The 12059-nt window shown below is 44.1% G+C and overlaps 1 protein-coding gene across 7 annotated transcripts in view; it reads right to left on the bottom strand.

The window, feature by feature from the left end:
- Positions 1-12059, bottom strand: part of TCF7L1 (transcription factor 7 like 1) — a 278593-nt gene that overhangs the window by 43057 nt on the left and 223477 nt on the right. Inside the window, exon 1 of one of the 7 annotated variants that reach the window (XM_068274743.1) lies at positions 1461-2243. The exons of the other annotated variants lie outside the window; for them this stretch is intronic. Within the exon in view, the coding sequence (XP_068130844.1) occupies positions 1461-1541 (81 nt within the window). The 5' untranslated portion in view covers positions 1542-2243. Of the gene's footprint in view, positions 1-1460; positions 2244-12059 lie in introns of those variants that run through there. 7 annotated transcript variants of the gene reach the window in all.

Raw genomic sequence — 12059 nt, 5'->3', positions numbered from 1 at the left:
GCACCATCAATTGCAGGTTTTATCGTTGTTGTACTTTTTGCACTTTTATTGAAACCTGAAGCAATAAACTGAACTTTTGCACCAGTGCCAGCTTTCCTTCCATCTTCATTTACCCCCTAAGAACATGAGCTTGTAAGAACAGTACACAGTGATGTGTACAGGGGGAAAAGTTATGTGATCAGAAATGCCAGGCTAAACAGGTGGCTTTTCAGTTTTGATTTAAATGTGTCCAAGGTTGGAGCTGTCTTAAGTTTGGCAAGGCATTCCACAGGGTAGGGGCAGCATGACAGAAAACTCTGGCTCCAAAACCTTCATGATGCTACAAAGCTTCATGAAGGCTCCACGGAGAGGAAGTGAGGTAAAGTCTCTCCATTGGGGGCGCTGGAGTGAATAAAACCCTGCAAAGTTTGCCATCCTTTTCTAATATATTCAAAGCCAAAATAAAACATTCTCCTTGAAAATTGAACTTTTAGCTCCAAACAAAAATGTAAGACCGTTATACTAACTACACTAGAGTAGAAGTACACCAAGACACTGATTTTTTTTCCCTCTTAATAAGTTTAGACATCCTTCAGAGGACAATTATACATTTTTGAATCCTAAACATCAGTAATTAAATCTGCAACTCCAAACACAGAAAGGCTCTATAGAGACAGTGTCCTCAGCAAATGTCACAGCAGTGTGTACAAACCTACTGAATGGAGTCATACAAACATGATTAATACCAGCAGCAGAGCAACCTAATATGATGCCAACAAACGGCCAGGAAGTCAATTATCATGTGATCCTTGTGTGTGTAATGAGGCTTCCACTGCTAAAAATCCTGTCCTCAAATTCTGCCCACATGACCAGAGACTATTTTCAGACAGACCGGCCTGAAGCTTGTGCTACAGATCATCTGTCAAGCAGGAAGTGGCCAGCTAATCAAGGAGCTTATAAAAACAACTGGCTGCTTATTACAGTGGGCATTCACTTATGTCCGGTTCAAAATAGCATTAAACACAGTCCTTTTAGCAAAACTAAACGGATTGGATTCTAATGGAGATAAAACTGATCCAAGGTTAATCAATATGATTCGTTCACATTGCTCTGTTATGCTGGGAATACACAGCTCGATTCTGAGCCATTTAGATGGCTCCATAGATCATTTCCGACATGTCCGATAACCCGCCTGATCGTTTCCACGCTCGATTCTGCATTGAAGACGATGAAAAAAAGAAAAACGAGCGGAAGATAAGAGAATCTGCTGCGGAATATCGATCGGGCGGGAGAATCAAGTGGCAAAATTGAGCGGTGTACGCCCAGCATTAGAATGGATCAGTTTGGCACGTCCTGCAGAAAGGATCGCAAGTTTGCGGAGGGTGCAATAAATGTAAAGCAACGTCACATCGCATTGATCGCACTCTAACGGGACAGAGAAGGTCATGGATGAAAAACTGAGGTCTTTTTAAAAAACGTACCTGTTCCATGGGCCAGTTTCCTTCCGTGCAGTGTGAACTGGGCCTTGCTGATTTTTTCCTCTTGATACCTTGTAGATTCATTTACCCTGATGGAATCTGCTAGAAATCGATACCCCAAACTGCCAGTCCGATGGGCAGATTCAGCCAAAATCAATCGAATCAGTCAATTACATGGCACAGAAGATATAAATCTATCAGTAGCGGATTGGGAGCTTTGGCAGATGGACGGCCCATAGCATTGCTCTGCATCAAACGCACTAAAATCTATTAACATCTATGCCTAGTGTGTGAAAGAATTTGATCCTTCTCTTATCAGATTAGATCTGAGAGGGATTTAGCTGATGGTCAAACCGGGTGGCCATCATTAAAGTGGATCCGAGATGAACTTTTACACATTGCATAATTGTGTTCCTTTCCTATTGTTTATAGGGCATTCCTCAAGCCAAATACTTTTTTGTTTTAATACTCTAATTACCTATAAACTAAACAAGCCTCGCCCACAATTTTTCAGAGAGCCTTTGCAGTAGCAAGGGCTCATGGGAGCTCAGTCTGGGCAGGAGGAGGGGAAGCAGGGGCGTAGCAATAGGGGGTGCAGAGGTAGCGACTGCATCGGGGCCCTTGGGCCAGAGGAGCCCTGAAGGGCCCTCCCTCAACTTCAGTATTATCTCTCTATTGGTCCTGAGCTCATAATAATCACTTCTATAGATACTTTAAATAGTGGTAATCATTAACAAACTGTTTCTCCTCCCCTTCTTGCACCTCTGACACTGTAGTTGCCATTGGCAGGTTTTGGTGCGCAGTGGCAATTGTTATGTATAGAGTGCTTGGGGGAGCCCATTGTGAAACTTGCATCAGGGCCCACAGCTCCTTAGCTACGCCACTGAGGGGAAGGTATTACTAGCCAGAGATTTCAGAGGCAGAGGGGAGGAGGGGGATTAGCTTTTTTGTAAACATAGCATGTTAATACAACGTGTCTGCTTCAATGAAAGCAGGAAGTAGACACACTGCAGATTTATTGCAGGATATGTATCAGCTGTAAAGAAAGAAATGCTTTTCTTTAAAGGTTATTATGATGTTGCTTATCTTTTAGAGCAGAGAGGACGTTCTGAGTTCAGGTCACTTGTGGACCTTTGAACGTTCAAGGGCTGAAGATTCAACTTTCAGCGAATTTCTTGCTCCACCTAAAGTTGAATTCCTGTGGGCAGAGTAGGAGCTTTGCAAAGGGATTATCAGATTTGGAAACAACTGATTAATTACCTGTTATCTGGTGAATCAAGGTGACAGGTATCAATTAGCCTTCCGAAATAGACCAGTCCTGTGCAAAGTGATTTCTCACTGCAGAGCAAGAGAAAACTGCCTTGTCCCAACTTCACATCTCTAGGTCTGAATAATCACATTTAAATAGGAACTGTAACCAAGGATTGAGCTTCATTCCAATCAGAAGCCGACACCCTCTTTCCCATGAGAAATCTCTACCTTTTCTCAAACAGATCATCGGGGGGGGGGGGGGGGGGGGGGGGGGGGGACGACTGTATGGTTGATATTGTGGTGAAACCCCTCCCACAGTGTGATGTTGGGACCTAGGTCCTGACATCACACTGTGGGAGCCTTGATGCATTGTGGGAAATTTCCAGCTGCCAAGTAACCGGGAATCTCCCTCTGTGCATAGGTTTATCTATAAAAAAATAAAACCACTTTTAGCCTATTGCATTGTTAGGGGGTGCGGTTATCAATGATGGCAGTTGGTGATGTCCGTTTTGTCTGCTAGTAGTAAAGATGATGATGTGCAGATTGAGTGTTGATCAAACAATATGAACAAATTACATGGCAAATATCAATCATTTCTTGATCTTGCAATGTATTCATTTATTGGTTTTCCCTTTTCCCTGAAGTTCTTCTTGATACATTCCTGGGAAGGTGGATCGAATAAAGCAATTTTAAAAAAGAAGGTTGAGGAGTTGGAGAACTACCCATCTGCAGCCAGTGCCCTAGCCATCTAGAACGCATTTCATCACGTTTTGAGAGGTCAGACCCCTTTCCATATTTAGATGCACCACTCTGAACTGGACAGAAAATAACATTGCAAAACATAGCTCTGGTCACTTGGCACCTCTGCTGGTCTCATGGAATGAGCGCCACATCCTCTTGTCACTCAATAAATCAGTGAAAGTGTTCCCTCTTCAAGAAAGTGATCCCTGTCACCCCCATGTTGAGTGCAGCTGGTGTAAGTTTTCAGAAAGGGGGTGGTGGGGGGACTACGTGGCTTCAGGACGGAGCGATGCGGTCCTGCACATATAAACTCTGGCCTTTCTGCCATGGGGTTCTGAGTGGGGCACAAGTATAAGCAGTGTGCAAAGGCTGGAGAGCAGTTTAACAGCTGCCCCTGAGGTGTCAATTATCCCAGAAGTCTCTGCACCACCTCCCACCCGACTGGTGTGAAATTACACAGGGCTCACAGGCATACTTCCTGGGCCAACTGCATGCCATATGGAGGCCTGCTCCCTTCCACCATGTGAATTATACAGCTGGGCTGAGCCACAGAGCTTACACTTTAATTCAGGATCAGCTTAGGTGCCAGTCTCTCCACAGATCCCAAGCACAGCAACACAATCCAATTTTATTTGCTTACAGGGAACCTGAAGCAAGAGTAATATGAAGGCTGCCATATTTTTTTCCTTTTAAACAATACCAGTTGCCTGGCAGTCCTGCTGATCTTTCATGTAACTGTAGTGTCTGAACCACCAACCTGAAACAAGCATGCGGCTAGTCAGTCAGTCAGAACACTTCATCTGCATGCTTCTGCAGGGTCTATGGCTATAAGTGTTAGGCTGTGGGAACCCACTAGAAATCACTAAGCAATTCTTCAAGTGTTTTGTGCAGCATTTCTCAACTTTTTTGTAGTCATTTTATAGTGTTTGCGACTGCGATTACTGAGTTAATTTTTTTTTGTTATGGGGTGGGAGGAGTTATGGGGTAAGGGAATTCTGTCAGGTAATAAAGCCAATACAAGATTGCTTTTGTATAGCAATTTTGCAGCAATCCTATACACTGAGTCGCAAAAATTTGTCCAATCACAAATCGCTCCAGTGGACTCGCCACCACCCACTTCCATTAGCATATAGATTTCTGTGATCACTGGCGATTCCAATTCGCTGCCGAGATCACTCTAGTGGGCCATAGCCCTTAGAGGCAGATCAACAGGGCTGCCAGGCAACTGGCATCCTCCATATCCCTCTCACTTCAGGTTCCCTTTAAAATGACCACTCTGGCAAAAAAGTAAGCAGTTAAAATCTGACAGAACCAACATGCTTTGGACTAGTCCATCTCTTCATGGGAGATTGTTTAGCTTCTAAGGGTACAATGGTTAATTTGCATATATTCAGCAGTGGTGCACTGGGAGACATCTCAAGCTCACTCCAACCTGAATTATCGCAAATTCTGTTTTAGGGCTGGTTCAGACGGACGTTTAGAGGCGTCGCGTTCGTTGGCGTTGCGTTCGTGATGCGTTCAGGCTTTCAGCAGCGTTCGCATTGCGTTCGGATGCGGTCGCGTTTTTTCTTCCCCTAGAGGGACATTACCCGTCGCGGTTAACCGCCCCTGGAAGCAACATGTAGCTTCCAGGGGCTCCTTGAACGCCAGTGAAAATCGGGACCCGAACGCCGCGTTTGTGCAAACGCTCGTAAAAGCTTGGTACAAACGCTCCCATTCACTTGAATGGGAGCGTTTAACGCCAAGCCCCGAACGCTGGCAGTAAACGCTCTGCAAACGTCCGTCTGAACCAGCCCTTAGGAAAGCAAACTTTTGTTTTTCTTAACATCTCATGGGAGATTCTCAGGGTTTTCTTTGTTTTCAAACACATTTCCTGAAAAGCAGGTTAAGTGCCAAAATAGTAAGATACCAGCCAGCCTCCCTACTCATTTTCTTACTGAAGACTTAGCAACTGCCAAGAAACCCCCATGAGGAGATAGGACTAGTCCAAAACCTGTTGGTTCTGTCAGATTTTAACTGCTTACGTTTTTCACTGGTGTTGCCCTTTAAGAAAGCGATGCAACCTATCTGAACCTTGCAACCTCAGGATACAAATTCCCGTTCCCCAAGACACACAAAAGAGCAAACTATGATGATTCAAACATGTTTAGCATTTATATACCCTCAACAATAACACAAAGAGCTGCCACAAGTATTTGGCTTTTTGACCTGCATGGTGAAAACATTTAAATCCAATTCTCCCTAGGCTGGGCCTTGCACAACTTCTATATCCTAAAATGTCTCTTCAGAGCACAAATGAGAACCATCTACCCCACTGGGAAAGAAGAGGGAAGAATGGCAGCCATTTTGTAACCTCAACCAAACTAAATTAGAAAACCACGAGAGAAGTTTGAGTGGAGCCATTTTCCGTGGAGATTTACACCACAGTAACACTTTCCGAGCCAAGAGGACAGGCAAGACGTGTAGAGGAATGAAGGAAGAGTTTACATCCATTACAGATGCGATTCTAGCGGCTTATTCCACATTTACCTCAAGCTCTGTGGAGATAATAGCATCAATGTGTTTGTACAAGGTAGCGCAGTCAGAAAGGGTTAAAGAAAACAGAGAAAGTTATGAGCGCAGCTGGATTTTACTGCATGGGAATCATAATTAAGGACCCCCCCCCCTCCCTCCAGCCCCCACCTAATGCATGCGCTCACAGCCCCCCTCCAAGACGTTCATTCCCCAAAATAATATGAGCCAGATGTGCCCTTGCAGCTGTCTGAGCGTGTAGCGGTGACCAATATGGGGAAGATTAACCCCCTGTGCTTCAGTTCCCAGCACACATTTCACATTACAGCACAGTCTAAGCAAATAGGATATAGATTCCTGCGTCTAAACAGTTCAAAGTACACGAGAAAAAGGCAGCGATTTAAGAAACTGAACGGCAAGCCTGTCTGAACAGCATAAACACAGATAAGGAACATTCTGAATTCAACACCTAAACAGCCAGTGACCTGCCAGCTAGTGCAAGAAACCTTTTCCCGTCATGCCCTGAAGTACTCAGACTGAAAATCAGAGTGGAATAAGTAGACCTACAGAAGAGTCTTATGGTAGTTACACACAATGAGATTTTACGTCAGATTTACTGTCAGATCGATTTTTTCCTACAGGTCCAATCTGATTTACGATGATCGATTTTCCATTCATTTCTATGGAAAATCGATCGGAAATCAGATCGGACCTGTTGGAAATAATCGTTCTGACAGTAAACCTGACAAAATCTCATCATGTGTACCTAGCATAATGGCCTTCAAGCACCTTCTGTCAGATTTAGCTTATTTTTTGTACCATTTAGGGCCTGAGCCCACTGATGCAGTTGCGTCCGCTTTTCAGTTAAACATCAATGTTCGAGATGTTGAAAAGCGGACCGAAGCGGATACAACTGCATCAGTGGGCTCAGGTCCTTATAGAGTCTCAATTTACTTAATATAAAAAATCTTTAGTTTTGCACATCTAGGGCCCTTTTTCCACAAGGCTACAATCCACTTCAAAAAGCAGATCACGGCAGTTTGCCGATCGCAACAGGTAACATGTAACTTAGTGTTTTTCCACTGCCACGATTCGTTTTTTTAAACAAATCAAACGCTGGCCTATGCGATTTTTGGTTGCACTTGACGTATACAGCAAAATCGCGGCAGTGGAGATGGAAGGTAGCGCAACTGTGTTTCCTAGTGGAAAAGGGCCCTTATGGTTAACAGTGCAGGACCCTCAACACATCCTAGGGTTCACCCAACAAGCCTGTTCTTGCACTGTAAAATAGTTACGGTATATATTATTAGTTAGTTATATCATTTTACTGTGAAACACTGGTATTCTGAAGACACTCTGGTACAGCAAACTTTGTATTTCATGGTGTGGGTCAGACAAGCTGCTATGGAGCCTAAGACTTTACAAAGGTCAGAGAAGAAAGGCCGCTGTCAGCAATGAGGCGCTACCTGTGCACTAAGGCGCATTGTGGGCCACTGTCATTGTGAGTGCAGTGAGGGTTCTGAGGGGCTGTCAGGGAAGGATCATGAGAAGGGGGGAGTTCTCCCGCAGGCTCTGAATCCTGCTCAGCTGGTTTCATGGTCTGCGCTGTGTATTGTGAGAATGAATAGCTCCTTTCAGCCTGTGAGACAAGAAGCTGTGTGCACAGCCCAGGGAGGGGAGAGGGGGGGTATACTGCAGAGCATTGCCCCATTAACCTTTTGTGGGCCAAATTCCTATACTGTACGGTAGGGGCGGAACAGCAGCCGACCCAAAATAAAATATATATAACAATCTGCCCTAAAAGTCCAAACCAGAAGTTTAAGGCAGCGGAACATTGGATCATATCAACTAAGGGTACATAAAATGAACCCGCCGTGACAATACATAGGGAACCATGAAATTAGGAGTGCGGCTCACAATGGCCGCCATCCTAGAACTCTGATGGGATGTGGCAGATCTGTGAATGGCTGAGCACAGGATGCAGAAGTGACACACTCACTTAAGACTATGCAGTGCTGTGAAATTCCACATGTCAGAGAGGGAGAGGGCGGAGGGTGCAAGAACACAGACCCCTTTCAGTCAGCAGAAAACACAAACCAGGAGCACAGCAGCCTAGGTGGAGAGGAGAAGGGGAGGAACATGAGGGGGGATAATGAGGACAAAACACACAATCTCCCCATCTGCTCTCCATAAATCAGCCACGTCCAACACACTCCACAACGAGTGCAAGCTTCGGAGGCTAATGCATTATACAGGTCCTGTTCCAGCCAGTAATCAGATCGATATTCAGGTCTGACATCGATCGGAAATAGAAGAAAACGCATGTACACACATAAGCAAAAACAAAAAAGTTTGCCTTCTTAAAACAGAAAGTATCTGCAATAACTCAGGTTGGAGTGAGCTCGAGATGTCTCCCAGGCACCACTGCTGAATATATGCAAATTAACCATTGTTGCCCTTAGAAGCTGAACACACCTCCAGAACCGCTGGAATGCAATGATGTGTCAGTTTGTTAATTTGTACAGAGCCATAATAATCCAAAATGCATACAGACTGTTTCGGATTGGTTGATCCTCATCAGTGCATGGCATGGATTAATTTGGCTCTATGGAGTAGGGCAGTGATGGCTAACCTTGGCACTCCAGCTTTGGAAAAAAAAAAAAAATCTACAAATCCCATCATGCCTCTGCCTCCCTGGGTTATGCTTAGAGCTGACAAAGTATTGCAATGCCTCATGGGACTTGTAGTTCCACCACAGCTGGAGTGCCAAGGTTAGCCATCACTGGAATAGGGCTTGAAACACCCAGAGGTACAGACTAACCAGCAAGCTCATGGCGAACCAGAACTCATTGCACTCCAGCGGATCTGGAGGTGTGTTTAGCTTCAAAGGGTAACAATGGATAATTTGCATATATTCAGCAGTGATGCGCTGGGAGACATCTTGGAGCTCACTCCAACCTGAATCATCGCAAATTCTTTCTGTTTTAAGAAAGTTTTTTGGACCATTGTAGCTCCTCACACACTCCAATGGGTTCTGGTTCACCATGATTCAGAATCAGATCAGAAACTTTATTTCGCCAAGCACGACTGGGTCGTGCCCGGAATTGGGCTTGGCATGTACAGGGTACTGATACACGATATACAGTGTTTACAGATACAGGACAAGCAGTAGGAACAGAACATTATACAGAATACAGAACATTATATAACATTTATGCAGAGGGAGACAATTTGGCATAAATTACAATACAAAAACAAAAACGAAAAGTTCGCATGAGCTGGAGCGCCCTCTATGTGCAGAGTGCTTCAGTGCGTTATGGTATTGTGGGGCGAGGATGGGCATTCCCATGGAGAGAGAGTTCAGGAGGTTGACAGCCGAGGGAAAGAAGCTGTTCTTATGTCTTGAGGTCCTGGTGTAGATGGATCGGAACCGGAGCTTCCGGCTCGAGGGGAGCTGATTAAAGAAGTGGTAACCTGGGTGTGAGGGGTCGTTGGCGATCTTTAATGCTCTGGTGTTCAGCCTGATTCTGCTGGTTAGTCTGTACACATTAGCAACTGATTCAAATTCTGATCAGATTTCCGGTTATGGTGAAAAAAGAATTAAGGCTAGTTTTCCACTTGTGCGGTTTTTCCACAAATTTTGGCAATAAAAATTCACATTTGTATGAAAACCAATGATTGTGAATGGGTTTCCATTTTTGCATGGAATTATATGCGCGAAAAACGCGACAGCCTGTTTTATATAATATTGTATGCCGTATATGTTTTCCATATATAATGCAAAGGTTTGCGTCCGTATTCTTACCAGAAAAGGGAACTTGTCTTGCGGTTACTAGGACGAACATGTAAATTAGGGCCACTGCGAAAAGTTGCATAAAAAAAACGCATAGAAAATACGATGCTTTTTTATTTACAGAAAAATTGCATACAATTTACTGACATGAAATGCTACAAGGGAAATGTAACCTGAAAGGTCATATACATGGAACAATATCCAGTATTTCGATCAATATTCTTCAGCATGTCTGATCTGCTTCCGATTGAGAAACAGATGGATTTGGAGCTTGGGCTAGTTGGCTGGCAATCCGTAGGCTGTATTTTTTTTTTTTTAACTGATCTGATCATTTTCTCAAAACGGAAATAGGGAAATTGTTTGGGGAGTACCATGAGCTGCTGCTAGGTGCACACAGCACAGTGTGAATGTGTATTGACAAATTCAGAAGAGTGGTGGATTAAAACCTCCATCTTTACTCACACAGCATACGGTTTTAGTCAATGCCAGTTGCAGACACCTCTAGGGCTTGAGCCAGTATACAGCCTTTCTCTGCTCCTCAAAATCCCATATGAACTGAGCTCTAATTACCACTTGTGATAATATTTAATCAAGTGGCCTCTTGGGACCCCTTTAATGACTTTGCCTGTCCCAATGGCTGCAGATCTTGTGCTGTCACAACTCAATGCTGCTCATGTATGTAATCAAGTGTCTTCCTGTGGTAAAATAATTCTTGATTTTTAAAACTTGCACTATTCTTCAGAAATAAGTAAACAAATGGCGAATTGTGGAACTCCTAAAATGCCAGCTTTCCTTAGCACTGATCTTGGTTTTCCATCCACTATATAGTGCATTTCAGGCTGGATTCAGTGGTCAGTAGCACAACACATAATGCGTGTGAACTGCAATGGAGGCTGGACATAGACTTCAATACAAAGCCTGCATGCAGCGAGTTATAATAACGCAATCAGTTACAATGCAGTATTGTGAACAGGCCCATAGAATTGTATGGGCAGTGAGTTTACATGCAGAATACGGATGGGTGCACACATAGCAGAAACCCTAGCTTTGTGTAAAACGCTGCGTTTTATGCAGCAATGTTAGTCAATGGGACGCAGAAAGATGCGGAGAGCTGTGATTTACAGTATGCGTTTTGCTAACGCTGGGTTTGTTGCATATTATGCAGGACTGGTGCCAAAATGCACATAATGAAAGTTTATGGTGACGCACATGCATAAAGTTTTACATGCGAAAAAAAAAAAAATTATAATAGATTTCTAATGTGGTTCTGCTTCCTAGTGATTTGCATAAATGTAAATATAAAAACGCATATAACATATGCGAACCACAAAAGCATTAAAACGCATGAAAAACAACGCATTACAAAATCGCACACGCACTTGCAAAAAACGTTTCCTTTTCACGCTATGTCATATGTAAACCCAGCCTTATTCTGCAACGCATCTGAGCACTGCGAGCTAGGCCTCAAGGAGGCAACCTCATGCAGTCCATTCTTCATAACGTTCTGAGGGGGGAGTGCCTTTTCCCATAAGGGAAATTGCTAGTTAGGCGGGGGGGGGGGGGTTACTAGAATGGGTTTATGCCAAGGAAAGTCACAGCGGACTTTATGTGACAGTCCACAACATGCCCTCCTTGTTTCCAACACTTTTGTTGTGTCTGTGCTAATGGACATAGTCTGTCCGTTATGTCTGTGCTAGTGGACATGTCATAGTCTGCCCAACGTCCAAACAAATTGTGTAGGCCAGGACTTTGCATCTTGTCACTGCAACATTGGGCAGAACGGACATGCCAGCACATCTAAACAGATCCTATACTATACAAAGGGTCCATCGCATGTCTGTTCCATTGTGGTTCATTCCACAAAATTGGCCGATTCGCATGTGAACCTAACCTATAGCTCTAATGGTGGATTAGGCTGCTGGAACAGTCACTGAAGAGCTGCAGGTAAGGCATGTGATGGCCATTGGGAGGGTTTTATTCATGAAAAACTACAGAATAATCTTAAAACAAGCACCCTTTCATGAGTTTTTTTTATTGTTATTTGTTTGAACCCCTTTGAGCGCCTCTATATGGATCACTGGAGAAGCTGCCTTGCATGGCTGCTGGCTGTTCCTGAGATGGGAGCGGAAACTCCCAACTGCAGCGTATGCATCCCAGCACCCTACTCATGTGCGGACCACTTATCTCTTTGGAGGGAATGTGCCATTTTAAAGGGAAGGTCCAAGCAAAATAATAAAAAGGAGTTTCACTTACCTGGGGCTTCTACCAGCCCCATGCAGCCATCCTGTGCCCTCAAAGTCACTCAC

This window comes from Hyperolius riggenbachi, chromosome 3, assembly GCF_040937935.1.
Source record: "Hyperolius riggenbachi isolate aHypRig1 chromosome 3, aHypRig1.pri, whole genome shotgun sequence".
Taxonomy (NCBI): domain Eukaryota; kingdom Metazoa; phylum Chordata; class Amphibia; order Anura; family Hyperoliidae; genus Hyperolius; species Hyperolius riggenbachi.
This window is presented reverse-complemented; position numbering and strand designations above follow the sequence as displayed.